Source organism: Artibeus jamaicensis, unplaced genomic scaffold, assembly GCF_021234435.1.
Source record: "Artibeus jamaicensis isolate MK-2021 breed Jamaican fruit bat unplaced genomic scaffold, CSHL_Jam_final scaffold_614, whole genome shotgun sequence".
NCBI classification, from domain to species: domain Eukaryota; kingdom Metazoa; phylum Chordata; class Mammalia; order Chiroptera; family Phyllostomidae; genus Artibeus; species Artibeus jamaicensis.
Genome location: NW_026522050.1, coordinates 4972287 through 4996344, shown reverse-complemented (window position 1 = coordinate 4996344; position 24058 = coordinate 4972287). Strand labels below are relative to the sequence as shown.

The 24058-nt window shown below is 40.6% G+C and overlaps 1 protein-coding gene across 1 annotated transcript in view; it reads right to left on the bottom strand.

The window, feature by feature from the left end:
* The window catches only part of PATL1 (PAT1 homolog 1, processing body mRNA decay factor), a 30017-nt gene extending 6165 nt beyond the window's left edge, over window positions 1-23852 (bottom strand). The window contains exons 1-15 of the mRNA XM_053659128.1: window positions 23536-23852; window positions 21608-21719; window positions 14989-15203; window positions 14640-14720; window positions 13848-14042; window positions 12796-12897; window positions 12251-12340; window positions 11807-12027; window positions 10477-10566; window positions 8436-8616; window positions 7813-7936; window positions 6871-6968; window positions 6227-6286; window positions 5093-5241; window positions 1338-1497 (exon numbers count right to left, since the gene is read on the bottom strand). Of these exons, the coding sequence (XP_053515103.1) occupies window positions 1338-1497; window positions 5093-5241; window positions 6227-6286; window positions 6871-6968; window positions 7813-7936; window positions 8436-8616; window positions 10477-10566; window positions 11807-12027; window positions 12251-12340; window positions 12796-12897; window positions 13848-14042; window positions 14640-14720; window positions 14989-15203; window positions 21608-21719; window positions 23536-23550 (1893 nt within the window). The 5' untranslated portion in view covers window positions 23551-23852. The remainder of the gene's footprint in view (window positions 1-1337; window positions 1498-5092; window positions 5242-6226; window positions 6287-6870; window positions 6969-7812; window positions 7937-8435; window positions 8617-10476; window positions 10567-11806; window positions 12028-12250; window positions 12341-12795; window positions 12898-13847; window positions 14043-14639; window positions 14721-14988; window positions 15204-21607; window positions 21720-23535) is intronic.
* Window positions 23853-24058: the final 206 nt, after the last annotated feature.

Below are 24058 nucleotides of genomic sequence, written 5' to 3'. Positions count from 1 at the left end.
ACAATGGGGAGGGCACTGTCTTTGGAGTGAGGGCTGGATGGGGCAGGGGAGAGCAGCAGGGGGGAAATGGGGACAACTGTAACTGAACAATTAAGAAAAAACATAAAAAAATAAATCATTTCCAAAAAGAAAAAAATGTACTTGTCTCATCTCACTTCCCTTTGCTGATGAAACCTAAACTTGGCTTCCTTTCCTCTGCAGATGCCAAAATTTCAAGGTGTATTTTCAACTTGTTTCTGAAGAAATAATTTTCAACTCTTCCATGTTCTACCATTGATAAAATATCTTGAGATCACGTTTCCTGGGGACTATTCCCAGTTACTGCTCAACTTGTAGTCTAACAGGTTCACTCTCATAAATTCTATTTTTCTGAGTCTCACAGTTAGTAATACCGGTCCTTTGTGCAACCCTTATCAACCTCTCTGAACTTCTAACACCATTCTAAATTTTCTAATCCTTCAAGTGTTAGGACAGGAGTAAGCAGAGAACGATTCCTACCAAGAGTTAACTTGTAAGGACTAACTTGTAATAAGAGTTAAGTTGTGAACTTGACAATCATGTTTCAATTTCCAATCTAGTTTAGATCATGATAAAAATTACTTGAAAACACTGGCCTGAATCAGTGGGCAGGATGCCATTCAACTCAGTCTACAGGTGAGTTAAGCTAGTGGCAACAGCCCAGTGAGTGGTACTTCATAGCCAGCAAAGTAACCAAGACCTTAAGTTTGCAAACTTCTTAAAAAAAAAAAAAAAAAAGATTTTATTTACTTATTTTTAGAAAGAGGGGAAGGGAGGGAAACACCCATGTGTAGCTGCCTCTCATGTGCCCTACACTGGGGACTTAGCCTGCAACTCAGCCATGTGCCCTGACTGGGAATCAAACCAGCAACCCTTTGGTTCACAGGCTGGCACTCAATCCACTGAGCCACATTAACCAGGGCAGCTGGCAAATTTTAGTGAGCATCATACTCAGCTGGGGACCTTGTTACACAGAAGCCCTGGCCTTTCCTCTGTAAATTCTGACTTAGCATATTTGAGGTACAGCTAAATTATTCGCTTCCCAAGTAATTCAGATACAGACAACAGCTTTACAACTATGTTTAATGAGATAGAATTATTGCTTTCCACTTGTTTAGAAACACAATCTGTTGAATAAAACATGGGATTAAAGATACAGGCCTGGAGTAAAGTTTTCCTTCAAATAATCAAGTCATACTGCCAAAGATTTGATAAGACAACAGAAAAAGAATGGTGAGAAAAAGAAATTTGGGTCCTAGAAACATTATTAACTACAAAGACTCAAAGAAAAGACTCTCCTCCCTCCCACACGTGATCACCTCATCTTGTGCATCCTTCTTGATAAGGAAAGGGAGGTTCCTGGCTGTCGTCATAAGAATGTCAGCTGCTTGCTCTGTGGAGAGGAAAGGAAGAATGCGGGCAACCATTCTCTTCCCTTTTCGGATACACATGATCTGTACAAAGTGGTCATCACTTGGCCTGCAGGGGAAAAGAATGCTAACGTAGGTCAGCAAGAAAGACATAAAAAATTCTTTTCCCCCCTCATATATTACTAAATGAAAATACTGCATTCATTTTCATTCTACAATTATCTGTACTACAAAACAGTGAGAAGTACTTCTCCAAACCTCAACCAAACAATATAGTAATTTTTCAAGTTTCCTAAATATAGAATGTCATTTCAAAAACTACATCAGAAATATGTGGTCAAACTATTAACTTTTAATTAACTATGCAAATATCATAGTCAATACAGCAAAATCTGAAAAATACATAAGCAAAAAGAATAAAAATAAATTCACAACCTGAAAATTAGTGTTAACATTTTGAGGAAAATTTTGTGTATTATATAAATATTTAATCTTTCATAAGAATATGAAAGATTAGAATTCATGTGGCTTTGTTGCTTTACTTTTCCCCATAACGTCTTATGAACACTTTTCCACGTTAATACACACACTTCAACTACATAACATTCCAATCTGGACAAACCCACGTTTATTCAATCAGTTCCCTGTCAGCCCACCTCCACAAAAAAAGGCACTTAAATTCTTTTTTTAAAAGATTTTATTTAGCCCTGGCTGGCGTAGTTCAGTGGATTGAGCGCGGGCCTGCGAACCAAAGGATTGCGTGCAGTTGACTTCCCAGTCAGGGCACATGCCTGGTTTGCAGGCCAGTTCCCAGCAGGGGACGCATGAGAAACAACCACACACTGATATTTCTCTCCCTCTCTCCTTCCCTTCCCCTCTAAAGATAAATAAAATCTAAAAAAAAAAAAAAAAATATTTTATTTATTTATTTTTAGAGAGGAGAAGGGAGGGAGAAAGAGAGGGACAGAAACACAATGTGTGGTCCCCTAACTGGGGACCTGGCCCACAACCCAGGCAAGTGCCCTGACTGGGAATCACACTGGTGACCCTTTGGTTTGCAGGCAGGCACTCAATCCACTGAGCCACACCAGCCAGGGCAAAAGCTGATTATTCTTATGTTCTATTTTGTTTATGTCCTGTCTTAGTCTTCTTGCATTCACCAAATAAGTATCAGGGATTTATAGAACATTTACCATTAGAAAGATTTTGTTCCAGATTCTGGGTGGAAAAGAAATGACAGAGATAAAAAAAAAAAAAAATTAAGGAGCTCAACCCCCACTGAAAGACTGACTGGTTTCTACAGTGTATGAGTATTCTACAGAAAGCCCAAGAATGTTTAAATGTTTGTACTTTTCGGCTTAGTGGAAAAGAAAATACATAAAGATTATAGGGTTGATTTGAAAGGAGGAAGTAAAACTGTCATTATTTGCAGCTGCCATGACAATGTACACAGAAAAACCTACAGTCTCCACCAAAAAATACTCTACTTAATAGTGAATTCAGCAAAGTAGCAGGATACAAAGTCAATATTCAGAAACTTATGGCATTCTTGTACACCAACAATGAATTATAAGAAAGAAAAACTAAGAAAAAAAATACCGTTTACAAATAAATGGGAGCATATACTGTGTTCATGGATTAGAAGAACTAACATCATTAAAATGTCCATGCTACACAAAATAATCTATAAATTTAATGCAATTCCTATTAAAATACCAATGGCATATCTCACAGATATTGAACGAATATTCCAAAAGTTTATATGGAATCCAGAAAAGCCCCAAATAGCCCTGGCAATCCTGAGAAAGAACAAAGTAGGAGGAATCACAATACCTGGCATTACACTATACTACAAGGCCACTATTTAAGACAGTCTGGTACTAGCATAAGAGCTGATATATAGATCAATGGAACAGAATAGAGAACCCAGCAACAAACCCATGTATCTATGGTCGATTAATATTTGAAAAAGGGGCACAAGCATACAATGGAGTAAAAACAGTCTCTTTAGCAAATGTTGTCGGGACCACTGAGACTGGTACGTGCAAAAAAAAGAAACTAGACCAACTTACACCATACACCAGAATAAACTCAAAATGGATAAAGGACTTATAAGCCATGGTATCATTAAAGTCCTAGTGGAAAACATAGAAAGTAAAATTTCAGACATCCCATGTAGCAATATTTTTGCCAATATATCTCCTAGGGCAAGGAAAATAAAGGGAAAAAACCAAACAAATGGGACTACATCAAATTAAAAAGCTTCTGCATGGCTAAAGAAACCATAAAAGGAACCAACTGTATGGGAGAACATATTTGCCAATGACACAATGGGCAAGGGTTTGATCTCCAAAATATATAAAGAACTCATATGACTCAAAACTAGGAAGACAAACAACCCAAGCAAAAAAATGGGCAAACACCTGGGATGGGGGTAAAAGGCAGAAAACAGTACTTGAACAACAATATGAATGAATGTAAATAAATAAGTAAATAGATAGATAGATAGATAGATAGATAGATAAATAAATAAATGGCAAAGAACCTGAACAGACAGTTCTCCAAGCAGGATATACAGAGAGCCCAGAGACATATGAAAAGATACTCAACATCAGTAGCCATCAGAGAAATGCAAATTAAAACCACAATGAGGTATCACCTCACACTTGTCAAAATGGTTATCAATAAATCAATAAAATATCACTGTTGGCAAGGATGTGGAGAAAAGGGGACCCCAGTGCACTGTTGGTGGGAATGCAGACTGCTGCAGCCCCTGTCGAATAGTATGGAATTTCCACAGAAAACTAAAAATGGAACTGCCTTATGACCCAGGGATTCCACTGCTGGGATTTATGTCCTAAGAATCCTGAAACATCAATTTAAAAGAACTTATGCACCCCTATGTTCATAACAGCACAATTTATAATAGCCAACTGCTGGAAACAGCCCATGTGCCATTAGTAGATGAATGAATTAAAAAACTGTGACACATTTACACAACAGCATACTACACGGCAGAACGAAAGAAGGAGCTCCTATCCTTTGTGACAGAACGGATGGAACTGGAGACTATTATGCTAAGTGAAATAAGCCAGTTGGCAAAAGACAAAATACCATATGATCTCACTTATAATTGGAATCCAAAGAACAAAATAAACTAGGGAGAAAAATAGAATGAGAGACATGGAAACATGGAACAGACCAGCAGCTGCAGGGGGGATGGAGGGAGGAGGGGAATGGTGGAAGGGGAAGAAACGAGTCAAAGAAAATGTATGAATGGCACGTGGACATGATCAATGGAGAGGGAGGGAATCCACTCTGGGCTGGGGGGGGGGCTGTGGAGGGAGGTCAAAGGAAAAAAGTTGGGACAACTAATAGAATAAATAAAAAGAGATTACAGGGCTGAACATGCTGGTAAGTATAAATCAGGTACAATTGGTAAGCTCAAAATCAGAAACAATAATATTCCTGATTGTCTCTCTGGCACCCAGCAGTCCCTAGTAGATACGAAAGAATATTTGCTGGCTGGGAAAGATTGCAAAATATTTTACTTAAAGCAGCATTGGAGTTAGGCCAAAAGGACAGACTTGGAGCTTACTGGGATGGCAAGGAGGAAGGCTAAAGGTAGAAATGTATAAAGTTCAGTTTAGCAGAGTAAGGAATCCGGCTAGTCTCATGTTTTCCTCAAAGTGTATAACTCTTACCTCTCTTGTCCAGGTAATTTCCCCCTTAAGTTGTCATACATGCTACAAATTTTGTGCTTTCTTTCCTCTGTCAGGGCAGGTCGCTCTTCTTCCAGACTTAGGAGGTAACGCCGTTCATAGTCCTCAACATCAAGGAGTAAGCTGTAGGTCTACGCCAGGACCAGAGTGTTAGATAAACCACCCCACAGTTCAGGACTATCTGATAAAGACCTAAGAATAAAACCTCCCTGTAATAACACTGAGAGAACAAAGGTACTCTTTTAAATCCAGAAAAACAATGAGATAACTTAAAAAAAAAAAAACTCTTCAAAAATTATCTTCATCCCTCCTTGACCTCTAATCCGGAATGTAATGATACTGAAATGATGACTTTTCTAAATGATCCCTTTCTACAATTTCCAGCAGCAACATCACTGTAATAAAAACCATCGGTAGCACTGCTCCAAGTTATGTCTTCTGTGAATAAAAATGGTAATAATTTTACTACTGGGTGCCAGGCACTGTCGTAAGAACTTCGATGGATGCACTCACTCACCACAGCCTAGTGAGTAACAGACTACTGTCATCCCGTTTTTACAGATAAACCGAGGACAGCACAGAAACCTTAAATAACTTGCCTCGAGTCACAGATTCAGAAGAAAGTCAGGACTTGCAGCCTGTTTCTAGAGTCTGTGCTCTTGACCACTATGCTCTGTGGCCTTGCACCGTGGCATTTACACTTCACAAACTAAGTGCTGGTAACCACCTTGTTTCCTTAGCATCCAGCACAGTGCCTCACATCCAGGGAGTATCCAAGAAATATGTGTGAACTGATGAACTGGCTGAAATAGTTAATACGTGGACAGTGTCATTTTTATCCCTTTTCTTAGAAAGGTGACCTGCACCTAGCACTCAGCTGCGACCTGAACAAGTTTGGACAAAACCCCATGACTTCTGACCCTAAGTGCAGGGCTCTGTCCAGGAGGCCACAGGTGAGGTACACTCCATTCCTTTTTAGTGTGCTTTGTATACAATAGGCACTTATCGAGAATATACCCATTAATTAGAACTATGGAACACTAACTGCTCACTTGTGTATACATTTGACAGTTCTTTCATTGAAACTAACTATAGCCAACAAATTCTAACACTTACTTTCTCAATTATAACAAGGGTTTTTCGTCTCTTGTCCCGAACCTGCTTTTCTTTCGTTTCCTAAAAAGAGACAAGACTATTCAATGTGGACTCTTTATGTCTGTTGAACGTTAAGTTTCTAAGTATGCACATGTATGTTCCACCTGTGAAAATACTTATGAGATGACAATCTTGATTTTTTGAAGGTTAGTAATCTTAAAACACTGATGTGAATAAAGGTCACGAGTTGATTGACTCAATCTACACACAAACCATTAGACTTAGATAGGATTCACAGATAGAAGTCATCCTTAGAATTCACAGATAGGCAAAGGTAATTGTACAGTGCAGCAGATATGAAGATATCATAGAAAAATCTGAAAACGCATAGAAAATGACAACGTAAAAACTGGAGAAAATAACTGATATTGGTCATTGCCAGTTACCCAGTGGAAAGATTCCTGCTACCCTGGGTCCTGCCTGGCTGCCTCAGAGACGTGTTAGAATCTGAAGAAAGTCAGGATGCCGCCACAGACCCAGCCAGAAGCTCCAGGTCAGGCTGGACTGTGAACAACTCCATCATGCCTGGTTTCGTTCCACAGTGACCCCAAAAGAAGAACTGATGACCCAGAATTTCTTAAACACAGAATTCTGCTGACACTTACATCATCCTCACTCCGAGATGTCACAACAGCATCGATCATTTTCCGGGGGTTATTCACACTGGAGACCGTAAGCTTTCCCAAAGAGCCCTCAAACTGCACTGCAAGGACAAAGCGTTTCCAAGGAGTGAGCACTCAGCAATGCAGGCAGCTTTCCAAGATCTTTACATTCTCTATTCTTTACTCACAATCTCACAATTTACCACAAAAATCCATTTACCGTCTAAACCCATCTCTTACAAAATCTATCCTTTCCCATTTTTTTGTTGCCACAATAATCAAATTAAAATCTTTAGTGTTTCTCCTGTATCTATTTTAGGGGTACTAGAAATTAAAACAGATGGTAAAAAGTTATAAACTCTCAAGTAGAAAAGAATCTAAGAGGTCATCTACCAAACTATTCCACACTTGAATAAAGGCTGATCTCTGTATTTACTAAGGACAATGGTACTTTATAAATCAGTTTTAAACATCTCTATCCAATTGCCCATATAATTATTTACATTTTAACATAGCAGCAGCCTGCCAAATTTCTCTTACTTCAGAAGTAAGAAAGTCATGACTTGCAGCCTGTTTTCTAGAGTCTGTGCTCTTGACCACTATGCTATGTGGCCTTGCACCGTGGCATTTACACTTCACAAACTAAGTGCTGGTAACCACCTTGTTTCCTTAGCATCCAGCACAGTGCCTCACATCCAGGGAGTATCCAAGAAATATATGTGAACTGATGAACTGGCTGAAATAGTTAATACGTGGACAGTGTCATTTTTATCCCTTTTCTTAGAAAGGTGACCTGCACCTAGCACTCAGCTGCGACCTGAACAAGTTTGGACAAAACCCCATGACTTCTGACCGTAAGTGCAGGGCTCTGTCCAGGAGGCCACAGGTGAGGTACACTCCATTCCTTTTTAGTGTGGATAAGGGCCCTATGGATAAGGGCCTTACCTGGCTTGTAAGCGTGCTCCAGTTTGGCCACCTGAGGAGTAATGAGCTTGGTGCGCTCCTTTTTAGGGCCATCACCTTGCAATTCTTCAGCAGCTGACAATTTCTCCAGTTTTTCAAAGTAATTCTGCCATGTGAGAAGGTAATTTCAGTTGCAACACAGGTACAGAACATGGCAGCTCTTTACCAATAAATAATTACACTAGTGGCTATAATAACTTGCTCTCTGCAAATGTACTGATCTCTAATTAAAACTACTATAAATTTCCTTTATCAAAAAAATCCCAGCCTTCAAAAACCTAATCATTAGTGGGAATATCTTTAAAGTTACATCGCCAATATTCTTAATTGAAAGAAGCAGATTACTGATGCCAAAGGGATTTGAAAACATGGGTTTGAAAGCCTGTGTGAAAAATAAAAGGCATGTATGCAAACCATTTAGTGAACAGTGTGAGAGGTTCTCCAGCTTGAAAAGTGGACAGAATCTGCTTAGTCATTCTTATGCACTCGAAGACTACTACTAAAGAAAAAGCTATCAATGTTCAATTCCACCAATGTTTAAATGAGTGCCTTCACCAGAGGAAGGGACTAAACTACTATCTGCTAAACCAGCACAGAGTGTTGACCTGGTAATAAAAATCATCCAGGTAGGGATCAGTGCTTTGCAGTTGCATCATCTGGATTTTAGAGACCCAATCCTTTTCTCGCTGCAGCATGAGATTGGCATATGGATCCTTCCGGAGATGATCCTGGTGACTGCTCCGGTGGCTTCCTCTGTCTCCTGCACCATTGAGATTCCGATGCTGACTGAAACACAAACAGGCCACGTTTCCTTCAAGTGGGCAAGTTAACTATGCCTTACAATTACACAGGAGTAAACCAGGCCAATTAAAAAAAAATTCCTCTTTGCTTTTGTCAAAATTAGAGAAGTAAAAAAGAGCTGAATCTTTACAGAATTTCAGAGGAAAGAGTTCTGCAATACACAATTAAGAAAATAAAACTAAGATGTGACTTCCTTACTACATGCTAAGTACGCTCACCTATGGATTTCTATGTACACCCTACAATAACCCTATGAGCTACTAGAGTTATTTTCTCCACTTAACACAACCAACCAAGGCCAACAGACATCAAGTAATTTGCTCAATTACCTGAACCTGGTCAGAGTAAGGGCCCTGGACACAGGCCAATTTGATTCCTAGTCTACATACTTTTAAAGAACTTGTTGAAAATCATGAAACACTTCAAATGTAGAGAAAAGCCCAGAAAATACCATAATTAATTAATTAACCTTCCACCTAGACATAATGAAAAAAAATCTATTTTGTGAAATTGGCCTCAGATTTTTATACGTAATATTAAGTGTTGCATTTAAGGCTGAAGGCCCTCTTGTACCTCTCTGGATGGATCCCAGTTTTCAGCTTCCCTTTCTTCCTGGACAAATGACTTTTGGCATGAATCCTCCATGAAATGTTTTTATACTTTGATTACTTGTATGTCCATCTTTAAATTTTATTCAGTATTATTCTGTGTGCCTTTCAGTTTTACTTAAATGGTCTCCTTGTTTCTTACCCAGGTATGTACTAGAAAGTAAAACTGTTGAGAAGTGGTATATTCACATTTCAACCTTATTATTTATTGCCAAATTCTCTCTTAGGAGGCTATACACTTCATTCCTGCCAACAGCGACAGTGATGAGACACTTTTGATTTTGCCTATCTAGTGATGTAAAACGGTTACCTAATTTTCATCCCCATTTTTCTGATTGCAAGTGAGTTTGAAAATCTTCATTTTTATGAGCCATGTAGGTTCTACTGGGAATGCGTATTTGTGTATGAGGTCTTTTGTTATAGTGAACAGTTATCATGAGGCTTACGTTCTCAACAAAATATGAATGATTATAACATAAGCTTCACTAAGGCAGGGTTTTACATGTCCTGTTCTTTCAATCCCCAAAACCTACCATAGTGCCTGGCATATAGCTGGGGGTCACATATATAAATATGTATTTATATTTGTTTTATGAGGATTAAATAATTTTGCTGATTCAAGAGTGACTGTTGTCCTGGCTGGTGTAGCTCAGTGGATCGAGCGCGGGCCTGCGAACCAGACAATCGTGGTTCAATTCCCAGTCAGGGCACATTCCTGGGTTGCAGGCCAGTTCCCTGCAGGCCAATTCCCAGCAGGGGATGCACAAAAAGCAACCATCATTGATGTAAAAAATATATATATATAAATAAAATAAAATAAATTTAAAAAAAAAGAGTGACTGTTGGCTTTACAGAAGACCCAATGTAAGGCTAGCCACTATAATTCGAGATTACTGAAAAGCTGAGGTGGTAGACAAAAAGTAGTTAAGAGTATGGTACGAACTTGGTAAGCAGTGAATATAAAACACTGGGGGGGAAAATCACATCTAAACTGCATTTCTGATTTATAGTCAACAGAATTATAGTAACTTGGAAACTAGCTGACAGAATCTTGTCATTTAAATCCCATGTATCAAAAAATGTAAAATGACAGCTTATATGTTCTGACTTTACCAGTAAAATAAGCTTATTATTAGTTAAACTTACTAAAAAGGTAAAGGAAATTAGCAGCACTTGTTACACTGTCAAAATGAAAAGCCGAATTAAGAAACCGCAAAGGAGGGAGGTGAGCACTTACTTTCGATTCTGTTGCTGTCTCTGATGCAGCAGTCGACGGTGCTGTGGATGAAGGTGAGTGGTGTCTGGTCTAAACATCGGGGCCTGAGGTCTAAGGACAAAGGGACAAGGTTTTCAATGCTGCTGTCCTGACGATCTGAAATTTTTCAGTGTTGGCAGCACAAGATAACTTCATGCAGGTTCATTCAAGGGAAGGCAAACGTCCACTCTGAGGAGGCCTTTTGTGTTCTGACATCTTCCACAAAGGCCAGCTCTCAGCTCCTGAGCAGACAATCACAAATCCGGGCGAGCTGACAGTAAAGCAGTGTATTTTTTGTCTTTTTGCTACTGTTAAGCAGAAGTCCCTAAACAGATTTAACGTACTTAGTTACAACCACCTGGGAATGATACTGCAAGTGTGTGTGATGGTGCATTTCACATGCCAACTTGGGAGGCTGTGGTGCCCCAATGTTTAGTCAAACATCAGTCTGGATGTTGCTGTGAACGTATTTTGTAGAGGGGATTATTAATCTTCCCAGTTGGCTGACTCTAAGAAAAGGTGATGTAAAGTGGGAGGGCATCACCCGGTTCTCGGAGGAAAAAACAATTTTTGCCTCAAGACTGAAACATAAAAGTCCTGCCTGAGCTTCCCAACTGCCAGCCCACCACATAAACTTCAGACTCAGGACTCAAATTTCAATATATAAATTAGTAGCACCTTGTTACACTGTCAAAATTAAAAACTGAATTAAACTGCAAAGGAAGATGAGTACTTACTTTCTACTGTATGTTATGTTCTTTATTTATATGTAATAGATGATTCAATAACAAAAAACTTAGTTACATATACATTTGGAAGACATACACAATAGAAGGTGAGTATGTGCAGAGCGTGGCAAAAGTAGGTTTACAGGTGTGACCATGTGAAAGTTTATTCTTGTATTATTACTACTATTTACTGTATCAGTTTCCATATGAACGACTGTAAACCTGCCTTTGCCCCACCCTGCATATGCGCACACGGCCCCTGTTGGTTCTGTGTCTCTGGGGAACCCTCAGTGTGTGGTACGTCCTGTTAGGTAACACACTGTGTGTGTGTGTGTGTGTGTGTGTGTGTGTGTGTGTGTTCATAAAATAAATATCAAGTAAAATCAAGTAAAGCACATGACTTGGGGAAAATGTGAATTCGTAAGAAAGCCTGCAGACTGTCAAACACTCATTCGGCGACTTGAGGATCCAGTAACATCTCAAAACTTATCACCTGCACAAATCAAGAGACTTCCATTTTATAACATTAAACATCGACAAGAGACAGCCAACAATGAATAAACAGCAGCATCTGCTGTGCGTACCGTAAGTTTTGCAGGTGAGGTGCTGGGCCAGGCGGGTGCTGCTGTGGAGGAGGTGGGGTAGCGGCGGGTGGAGCACTGAAGAAGGCACGGAAGCCTGGTGCTGGGGGAAGCATCTGCCCAACTCGCCCTTGCAGCAGCTTGGGATTCATGGCAGCAAGTGGACTACCGACAAATCCAGGGACCCGTGCAAACTGGCTGGGAGACATCCGTCCAGGCTGTAGCTACAGTGGGACAAAATCTTAGGTTTAGTTCATCAGCAAGCCCCCTTGCTTTTATCCACAGAAAAGTCAAAATACTGTTTCAATTGGTAACTTTGTTTGAAAGGGTAATGTTAAAAAAAAAAGGGGGCAATAGTGATTGATTAAAGAGTAAAAAAAGGGTATCGTCCATCACACTTCAGGGAAGTAAGACAGCACTTCATCAGTAGGGCTATTCAAGGCTTACCTGTGCTCCTCCAAGCAGCTGCGCCCTCTGGAGGGGGCTGAGAACAGGAGGGACAGCAGGAGGGAAAGGGTGACCCAGTAGGGAAGAGTTCTAGGAAAAAAAAAAAGAAAAAAAAATTACACTACAAAACAAGTAAATCAGTATAATGAGGGAACTCAATAGAAATGCAGAACTTGGATATAAAAACTCATAAATTGTACAGTCAAGTTCTCCACTGAAGAAATATAAAATAATAATTTTGAAATTACCAAGTACTATGATAATGTAACAAGAAAAAGAACAGTAGAACGAGGGACAGAGATAGCAGGAAACCAGATGATCACTCAACTTTAGTTTTAAAGATAAGAAAAAAACTGAGATAAGAAACAACTGAACATAGTGAACCATGTCTTCTGACCTGGGGACCAGAAGATACAGAAATTCAAGGAGAGAGAGAGGAAAAAATATGCACAACTTAGGAGAAGTCCATCCATTTGTATAGTGATTACACAACTAGTGACCAGGAAATATAGACTGCGTTTTCATTTGGTCACCAAGTGACCTACCGGGACATTGCAGAGCTGGTTTGGAGACATCCTCTCACCATAGGGAGCAGGATACCGTGGTGGCATTGGGGGTCGAACATGGACAGGCTTCGGACACAGAATCTATCGGGACAAACATATAAACAACTACACTCAATGAAGTCAGTTTTTCCTCCGCCTACACTCCCTCCCCTCTAGTACTGGCAGACACACCGAACTCAATGCAAAGCCCTATTTCTAAGCAAATTGCTATGGCTATGGGTTCAGATATAGAACCTTCGGTCACTTCCTCTCACAAATATCAAGCAACAGTGCCTCTCACAAATACCAAGCAACTGAGGAAGATTTAGCTAATTCTCCAGTTATCCCCACCCTTCCATGCTATCTGAGGGAGGTACCAGCAGATATTTGAACTTGCAAATTCTCTCCAAGAGGATGTATTTTGGTAGCAGTGAGGGAGAAGGAATGATAAGAAAGCTGGAGGATTAACTAAGTCCTATTCTGAAGCCCCTGTGATATGGCCGCCATGCTCAGCTCTTTGGTGATACACTGTGACTCCACCTTGTCATAGGATCCTGAGCCTAACTAGGCCATACCAACACCACCCTCCCCCCATACCTTCCAAATTGGCCTTCCTTTTCAGCTGCTCGTTTCAGGTGGAGGAAAGTCTATGGAACAGGACTGCACAGGCTCTAGGGAAAGCAGGGATATCTTAAAGGTAAAAAGGGATGTGGACAATGCTGTGTTGTTCCCACTCCCCCCAGCTTTCAGTCACCTCTCTGCTAATGTTTTGGGCAGCCAGCAAAACCCTTTAAAAAGGACATATACACTAAATGTGGTTAACTACCCTTTTTCTCCCCCATTTAAAAAGCGGAGCAACAGGAGCAGCACCAGTAAAGGGCTTTAGGGAATGTGTCTCTTATTGGTACTAACTTCTCCTCCAACTGGCTATTTTTCTTTCTAATCTAATGCCTACCCCAAACTTCCGCCCTCCTCCCAGTACAACCAATTTCCCAAATAATTTTGCCCAGATTCCCAATATCCTGGGCTGAGTGCCTGTTAATGAGAGGTACCTGTTGGTTGAAGCCGGTTACAGCCATCTGCTTAGGTGGAGTGCCTATGGGGACGGCTCTCACAGGAGGACTCCCGATGACGGGGGAAGTGGACCGCCTCGGTAATGCCCGCTCGGAAAGGTCCCGATCATCTTCTGGGCCCTGTGGGGGCCTCTGAGGCAAGGCATATTCTAACACAGACACTGTAGGCATTTCCTAATTAAGGAAGTAGTAAAAAAAATTTTAGCTAACTTGAAAATGTTTTAAAAGTCTCTACACATGCCAAAAATATCTTGAGAAATCATTTTTCGAATTTCAATTTAACTTTATTTCATACCCAGCAAAATTTACCCTCTTTGGTGTACAGTTGTCTGAGCTTTAATAAATGCAGAGTCATAAATCTACCACCACAATCAAGACACAGGGCAGTTTTGTCACTCCTCAAACTTCCTCTGTGCTGTGGCTTTGGAGTCGAGCCCTCCCACCACCCCAAACACCAGCAAACCCTATCTGTTCTCCAGTCTTACAGACCTGCCTAGAAATAACTTTCTAAGTAACTTAAATTGCAGGCTGACAAAGCTGAGTAACAACGGCCCCACTCAGAGCAAAGCGCAGTTGAGTGAGCACTGCCCCTGAGGCTGAGGCAGGGCGTAGCCAAGAGGTGCAACTGTGAGTGCTGGGTGAAGCAACTCACATACAACTGACCAATGATACCCAACTACGCATGTCTCTGCGTGGAAAGGATGACAACAGGAGCCCAACCTGCAGTTTTCACGTGTTAGGAGTTTTACACAAAGAGAAAATGTTTAATACCTGAGCAAGCAGTGGCCCTCGAATTCGCCTCAGAACTTCAGATCCATCCCAGATGCTAGAATTGAGAGTTCCTGGTTGGGGCTAACAAGAAGGGAAAACGTGCTAAGTCTGGAATAGCGGGGGCTCTTGGGGAACAAGGCTCCCTAAGAGCCTTAACTACTTGAGAAAAAGAAATGACAGTGTTCCAGAGTATACATTATTCTCCACCTTCACTGCTAGAATTGTTATCAGGAATTACATTAAACAATTTTCTAGAGCACATGTAATTTTCTCATTACAGTAGATGAAATAAAATGGCAAAGCCAGTATCTCACTTAATCTGCTATGGTGCTCAGAGTAACTGACTCACTTGCAAAGGAGGCCTGGTCTGCACTGCCCTCATGATGGCTGGGTCTTCTAGTTCATTTTCAATCACCATCTTACTGAGCCTTTCGGCCAGGTTCTCGTGGTCACCCAACAAGTCCATCTCATCCCTTTCTCCATTTCCTGTTTGTTCACTGACTGCTACCGGTAGCTTCTCTTCCAATTCAGCCAGTCGCTCATGTGCTTCCTGCCAATCATCATCTATAAGGAAATCACAATAAAGAAATTCACTTCACACTCAAACTAGTAAGTTTTATAAAATTCTTCCATTAACTAAGTGAGTAATTCCAACTCCGGAAGATAGTTGGAAAGTTAAATTTCTACTTGGACACGTGAAATAAAGTTTAAACTATGGGGCATAATAAAGTGGGCTTTTCATTTTAGAAATAACATCATACCAGGAATAAAATTGAAGCATTTAGAGTAATAGCTTAGTATATTATCAATGGTATCTAAATTATATTCTGAAACCAATTTTGAAACTGTTGATCTTGAGTTTCTATGACATTTCAGGCAAAAAATGTAAAGGAAATTTAAAACTCATTGCACTAATATACAACTTCCTCTTAGATTATAACTGTCATCTTTACAAGTTTTTTAATCTATTCATTCCATTCAATATTTGTTGGGAATCTGTTATGTGACAAGCCCTGTTTTTGATGCACAGGATACATGAATGTACAAAATGGACAAGCATCCATGCCCTCCTAGAGTTTTCTTTTAAGCAGGGAAGAGATGGATAACAGACAATAAACACAGTAAATAAGTAAATTAGACACTACATTAAAAGATGCAATACTACAGGAATATGGAGGAAGAGAGGTAGACTGAAAACTTTAAATAGGATGGTTGGAGGTACGTTTCACTGAGAGGGTAACACTTGAGGAAAGGATTCAAGAGTAAGCTAGCTAGCCATGTTGTATCTGGGAGAAGTGTCCCATGGTGAGGGAGTCAGTGTAAAGGCCACAGAATGGAGACTGATGATTTTGAGAAACAGAAAGAACCGTGTTTGGACTGCAATGATCAAGAGGGGAGATAACAGAAGATGAGGTCAAAAAGGTAGATAGTAGGAGGGAGCGGCTTTTGGGCCTCTCGGGCCACTTGGATTGAAATGAGGGGCCACTGAAGGTTTTGATGTGGCCTGACTTTCTGAGAATCCCTCTGGCTGCTGTGTTGAAAGCAGGATGGGGGCAGCACTGGAAGCATGGAGGACTGCTAGGTGGCTACTGCAGTACGCCAGGGCAAAGGTGATGGTGAACTGGATCCAGGTCAGCTCCTCTCCTGTTTTGGTTACGTCTGCAATTCCTGTACGCTACTATCCCATCCCGTCTGTAGCACTGGCACCAGGTTGCGTCTCATTTTTCCTCACGCTGACACAGGATGGTTTCTGAGTCTCGCCACAGCCCAGAAGGGTGTCTTCAGAACCCTCTGTCAGCTTCTCTAAAGCTGTACCTTACTTCCATCACTTCTCTCATCTCAGAGCGCCTCAATCTCATCACCACATTCTGCTTCCACTATAAAAACCATACTATTTTGCTCCTCTAAGCATTCAAATTCAGCCACCTATCTCTCTTCATTGAAGCTTTCCCTAAATAACCTTTTTAATTCTACCTTCACCTCATTGAAACATGCACTACTTTCTAATTCACAAAACACCCAGGTATTCTTTTGTATGTTATATATTTTATTCTTATTTTAATTTTGTTTTGTATGTTCAATAAAATTTAACAGAGAAATAACAAGGGAATTCCCTCCACGACTAACACAGAAACGGAGTTTTCTCAAAAAGTGTCTTTAATGACAATTCTCTCCATATAATTTTCCCATATGCCTTACTAGAAGAAAGGAGAAGAAAAAAGATGCCTGATACATAGGGTGTAATAGATGAGGCTCATGTGAGACTTGTTAAAATTATCTCTATTCTTTTTTCTGCTTACAAAAAAAAATACATGGTTACATCACACAAAATGTAATTTAGAAGTTTCCCACAGTTCCATATATTAAAATTTTTATATTGCAAACTATTAAGTTTTAACTTATTTTTTACTAAGAGCTATAGCTTGGACATCTTTTCATGCATGCACACACAGGTAACTACTGATAATATTAATTCATTCTTTTTAATTTTTATATAAGATCCTATTCTACTGACAAACTGACTAATTTAGCTTTTCCCTACTGATGGCAATTTAGATTATTTGCAAATTCTCAATATAATGATTAATACTATAATGAATATTATCCACTTAAGCAAATATTTAAGTAGGTTAAGTCCCCTTCAGGGTTAGATTATAAACATTTAGAATTTGCTATTTTTACTGCATAACAACGTATGATGTATCAGTAGTCCAAAAAGTGAGGAAAGTGGGACTTCCAAATTTGTATTTTGGTATGATTAGAACCATACTGCCTGGTCTTTGGGTACTGCAGAAGATATAAATGTACTACTTGTGGTAAAGGGAAAAATCCATGTTACATGAAAACTAAATATTAATTTAAATAATGTTGTCAGCAAAAAAATTCTTGAAAAAATTGTGTAATTAAAAACCAGTCATGCCCTGGATGGTGTGGCTCAGTGGACTGAGTGCCAGCCTGCGAACCAAAGGGTTGCTGGTTCGATTCTCAGTCAGGGCACAGGCCTTGGTTGCAGGCCAGATCCCCAGTAGGGGTGCTCAAGAGGAAACCACACATTGATGTTTCTCTCTCTCTCTCTCTCTCTCTTTCTTTCTCCCTCCCTCCCTCCCCCTCTCTAAAAATAAATAAATAAAATCTTTTAAAAAATCAATTGTGACATTAATACTTATGGCATCTTTGCTAAGGAAGAGTAAACTGAGAAAATTTTTAAAGGACAAATATTTTTTAAAATAATTTTACTAATTCAGCAAATGCCAAAAAAAGGGGTGTTTATAATCCTGAAAAAGGAATGTTTTTATATTTATTTTCCAAATTTAATAAGTTAATTTGTTAACTGACTGATTTCAATGCAGTGGAGTTCTAATTGGCATTGTTTTCATTCACTGCTTCCATACTTATCTTTATTAACTTTACCAGATCCTAACCAAAAAGAAGTCTACTAGTCCTTAACAATTACATTTTAAAAACACTGGTTAAATATTCTGTGAGAATGGCTGTTGGGAATTGTTACTTTTTCAAACATGTAAGCAAAGGAATCTGTGCACCGAATACCATCATCGTCATTTCAGGTTTTACGTGCTCTTGTGAAAAACCATCTGAAGCAATGTCAGAGATGCCAAACCTTATAAGAGGATGCTTTCGCTGTGTATCTTTTCAGATGACCTAAACATATAGTTATTCAAGTATGCCAATACTGGATCTCAATCCACATTGGTCAAATGACAAACAGCAGGCAAGAGAATACCAGAGAAATGAAGGGAAAGAGAGAAACATCAGTGTGAGAGACACTGACTGGTTGCCTCCCGCACGAGACACGACAGGGGATCAAACCCACACCTTTTGGTGTATGGACGACTCTAGTCAAGCCACACTGGCCAGGGCTCAGAGATATCTTTAAATAAAAACGATTAAGGAGTACAGGTGATTTAACTTTAAGGCATTCTCAGTCCCTAACTATTAGAGCAGCTACCAATAAAAGCAGGAAGAATGTGGAGTCCTTCCACATAAAGGTGGGAGCTGCCCAAAGACTGCTTTAACTGGTGGTTTGCACTGATTCCATTTATAGTTACTTAATCCCTCTGTCACTTTCCTTCCTCATTTCCCCCCTTCCTTATTTGTTAAAATGAGGATAACAGCAGTACCTACTTCACAAGGTTGCTGTGAAGGTTATATATAAAACATTTAGAATGGTGTCTAGCACATAATAAGCATCTTGTAAGTGCAAGCATTTATTTTTAGAGAATGAATTGAGATTACTGTGGCCCATTTACGGCTCTGTGAGGAAGCAAACATTTTTCCACGCAGAAGACAGTGACTAGTTTAAGGGAAGGTGACATCAGAGTAGCCAGCAACTTAAAATAACTACTGTATTAACAGGTTTCATTCAAGACACTCACTCCTTGAATTAGAAATCATCAAACCAAAACACGTGACAAAGGTCTGACATTTTATCTCCTGGTTTAAATTCTCTGCACCAGCTGTGTATCTACTTGCAGAGGTGTATTAAGCAAGACACAGGAAGACTTAGAAAGCAATTTCCCTTTCATAAATCCTTGTAGTATTTAGATCAAGAAGTTATGAAGAAAAAAGAGATGGTATGAGGAATTAAGATTTTACAGTTCAAGTATATTATACTCAATGGAAAGGGCTCACATCTGCAACTTTTTTTTATCATGAACTTTGTTAACTAAGAAATCCTTCTTAATCACTCCTATGCTTGTGGGTGCAAAGTGGGCAACCATGTGCTATTTCACTGCTTTTGCTTGTCACTGCCTGTTCTTTTCTGTGTAACCCCAGAGGCTTTTTCATTGTGTGTGTACTTTTCTTTCTTTCTATCACATAAAATACAGCTCTGTAAACTCCAGCATCCTTTTCAGGCAATATTTTCACCTTGCGAGGGGAAATACTTTCTGTATTCCTCTTGTGAGGAATACAAATAATCAGAAAAAAAGACTGTCCACAGCACTCTGGAAGTCAATGAGAAGGCAGGACTATTCCTTCTCTGCCCAGGTTCAAAACAGGACAACTACTATGCTGAGTTCATCAATTTCATCAACCTCATTTTAATACTGAGGAATCTGCTAACAAATGGTAAGATTCAGGCCCTGGCCAGATGGCTCAGTTGGTTGGAGCATCGTCCCATTCACCAAAAGGCTGCGGGTTTGATCTATGGTTGAGTGGGGTTCCATCCCTGGTTGGGGGCACATACAGCAGACAACTGATCAGTGTTGTTCTCTCACATTTGGTGTTTCTCACCCTCTCTCTCAAATCAATGAACATATCCTTGCATAAGGATTAAAAAAAAAAGTAAGATTCAGTACAATATTTTAAGAGAAAAAGTGTTCTAGAAACAAGCACACAATGTTTGTAGCTTCCATTGTATTCTATGGGTTATTAGTAAATGAATTTCTAAATACAATTTACCATGTGCACCAGTTACCTGCTTTTGTAATTCTATTCTATTGCTTTTGCCTGTGATCTCCAAGGAGTGAGAACAGCATCTTAGATCATGTCATTGTCCTTGGCCGATCTCATCTCCTAAACTATGGCTACAATCCAAAAGGTCTTTGGTTCCCTTTGGTAATGAGTCTATCCTTCTACCTTAAAACCTTCTCTTGCTGCTCCAAAGAGTGGCAGTTTTGAGCCCTCCACAGATTTTGCAAACCCTGACTGACATAGTATACTATTTCATTTTTTCCAGTTTGTTCAACTCAGTTTAAGCTTCAATAAATTTAAGCTGTTTAGGTTACTGCAAAACCAGTAACCATTACATCATCATTAGGACCTCTTTTTGGCTCTGACTGGTGTGGCTCAGTGGGTTGGGGGTCACCAGTTCGATTCCCAGTCAAGGCACATGGCAGGGGGTCACCAGTTCGATTCCCAGTCAGGGCACATGCCTGGGTTGTGGGCCAGATTCCCAGTGGGGGCCATGTGAGAGGCAACCACACACTGATGTTTCTCTCCCTCTCTATCTCCCTCCCTTCCCCTCTAAAAATAAAATCTAAAAAACCAAAACAAAACAAAAAAGAAACACCTCTTTTTGAGATTCAACATCCTGGGACTATACACTACAGTTAAATTTCTCCTTATTACTTAACTCTGAAATTTGTTACATAGACAGAAATGCTTGATTCCAAAGAAATCACACATATTCTACATATCCCAGCAAAAAAGTTGTTGTTTTCAATATCAACAAAGCAAAAGTATTTGCACTTAATCTTAACCTATTCATTTTTTAAATATAGAGTTTAATTTTAACTTATTAGTGTACTTGTCCTAGGATCTATAATTCTCAAACTTTACCATGCAAGCTAGCTCTCTAAATTTCCCATTTCAGTAATGGGAAATTTGTGACTTCTAAGAATAGGTTGGTTCTTTTATTTTTTATAATCGTTTCCAACTCTTAAGAATTTTTACCTCTATCCATACATAGGAAAATTTCATCTTATTCTCACTTAGAGAAATTTTCTATCATCAAAATTCTTGGAACAAAAAGAATTTCTATTTTATGGGAACATATTAAAAGACAATAGCAGGGGCATGTACTATACACTATTGACCAACTGAATTTTAAAACATATATATCAGAATCTGAGTTTCCTCCTGGCCCACTAGTTTTCCTTAAGTTTTATGTTCTACAAATAAAAATTTCCCTCTTCTGGGACAATTTGAAATGTTTGTCAGATGTCTACTTCTCTGACCATCTGAATTCCTTACAGTGTCAACCCAGAGCAGTATATCACATAGCTGGCAGAGGCCAGACTTGAAGAACACCTGGTTTCACAAGTGAGGCAAAAGAGGCCCATCTACCCAGAAGGGTGGATGCTTCCAGTCAAAACCAGACTATTCTAAGACCAGGAGTGGAATATTTTGCTAAGTCAATGACTGAGATTCTACTAAGACAAAACATTTAGAAAGGACAGCATCTGAAAACAGCAAGAAATCAGTATGATGTATAAGATGTCACTTACCAACTGCACCTGACCCAAACGTGTCATCATTGAACTGATCAATCTCTTCATCTTCCTCTCCCAGGCCCTGAAATGCATCCTCATCTTCATCCAGAGGACAATCCTCCAAAGACTAAAAAAGAAGATATTCATGAAGTTCACAACCTCACTGTAAAATGTTCTGAAGCTATTCATCTTGTTTTCCCACCCAACATAACAGCTTCATTATGATTTTGTAAAGATGGCATTCTTTTAATTCTCCAATTTCCCCAAACATTAGAAAATGTCAGTATCTTCTTTCCTTTCAGTTTCTCTTTCCTATTCCTTATTTCATTTAACCTTTACCCCCAAATATTACGATTCTCTATCAGGAATCTAATAACATTTCCTCATGGAATGCCAACTTCCTTTGCATCACTGGTTAACAGTAACAACAGATGAAAACGCATTCTTTACTATTTTACCTGAGTGTTAGTATATTTTTCAACAAAATTTTAATCTTCCCCATATTCATGTCATGTTGTCAACTATTTTATTATTCCCTTTTAAAACTTTCTCTTCATTTTCCATCTTTCCCCCCTTCTGTTTCCCTACAGGCCCAAACTCTGGTCATAAAACTAAAGCTGAGCTTTTCAAACACAATTAAGCAAACTCTCATAGTATGAACTTGGGCAAGTCATTTGCAGCAATCAATTCATTAAATACCTCTTGAGCACCCATTGTGTCTCAGGCTTTGTTAGGCTCTAGTCTCCCAAGTGGTAATACAGGTACACCACCTTCCCCAGTTAAGAGAATCAAATGAGGCACAGATTTAAAGACTGTGGATTGTTGAACAAAGCCAGGTATTACCATAACAACCTAGGTGGGTTCTATTTTACAGTTCTTCCTTCCACTTCAGTTTTTAACGGATTTTTCAAGTTTTGTTTTCTTTTGGCAACTGCTTACCACTTCTCATCATCTTTCCACGTTTACATGAAGTTAGTTTGGTCTTAAACCGTTTCCTATCACGTATCAAGTTAGGCGTCCATAACTTTCAAAGACTTACAATCCGACGGCAGGGCTGTGATACACCTTGCCTGGCCACCTCTTAGCTAGGCTGTTCCCACACAAAGGTGAGGCCGAAGGGCCACCTCAAGCCCTCCCAAACGCACACAAAGCAGGTATGCAACATCCAGCAGCACTCCTTCCCCAATCACAAAGATCTACATAATCAAATCACTGTTTTTTTACATTAGAAAGACGCTCAGGGATTATCGAGAGCAGCTTTTTTATTCTATAAATTCAGACCCTACGTCCAGAGACATGAGTCCCTCAAGGTCACACAGTGAATCAGTGACATGTTCAGGACTCTCGATTATTGCTACATTACCGGGAACAACACCAAAAACCTACGTCTCCCCCCACTCGGCCAGAAGAAACTTCTGTTGGACACGCCCCCTCCCAACTCCGAGGCCTCTTTAGTAAACAGCCTACGGACCCAGTCAAAGGGCAAGGCCAGGTCCCACTGACCGGATGGCTCCCTGTGTGTATGGGTGTTTTGAACTGGAGGGAATGTGGCTCCGGATCCAGGGCGGGAAACCTATCTCTGGGCTTTCCCCAGTGACTCTTCCTCAGGAAGAGCCACCAGGTGGGTGCAAGGCCTTCTCTTCGAGGCTCCTCCCAGGGTGGGGCTGGCGAGTGGTCCGGGTAAGGCACTTAACGGGCCCTCCCCACTTCAAAAAGAGGCCATCTCCCCCCAGCGACGATTAATAGGATAGTGCCGCCCCCTGAAGCCAGCTCACGGCTCTCAGATACACCCAAGACTCCAGGCCTGATGCGTTCCTCTGGGTCCGGCCGGTCACATCACCCGTCCCCTCCCCCCGAGGAGCGCGGGACAGAAGCACAGAGAATAAGTAAAGAAAAGGGGCTCCAGAGGGAGGGAGGGGTCATTTCCGGTCGCAACTGCTCACCTCGTAGCGGAACATTCTTGGGGAGGGGGGAGGGAGCGGGGAGGGGAGTGGGGAAGGGAGGGAAAAAGAGTTGGCTCTCCCGGCTCCTCCGCGCGCGGGTCCTCCACCGGCTCGCGACCCCTGGCCGCCGCCGTACGCCGGAGCGTGCGTGGGAACGTGCGCACGCGCGCCTCAGGGAGGGCGGCCACCCGGCTCAGAGCCGCCGCCGGCGTCTGCGCGGGGACAGATTTGGCGTCCCGCTTCCGAGTCTCAGCGGCGGGAAGTAGGTCCCCAGGCGTAAGTCTGCGCAGGCGCCGCTAGTCCGAAGCTTTTTCGACTTCCGACTTGCAACCCCTCCCCTGCTTTCACCGGGTCTGCCCGGCGCTCCGGTCGGAGTCACGAGTTTTCCGTCACCATCGGGGCGGAGCTAAGCCCTCGTGATTGTCACAGGGTATGGCTTTGAAGAGTTCCAAGCTGTTTGACCTGGGAGAAATGGAGATGCCTGGGCTGTTTGACCAGCGCTCAACACGGTCTTCGGGTTGCC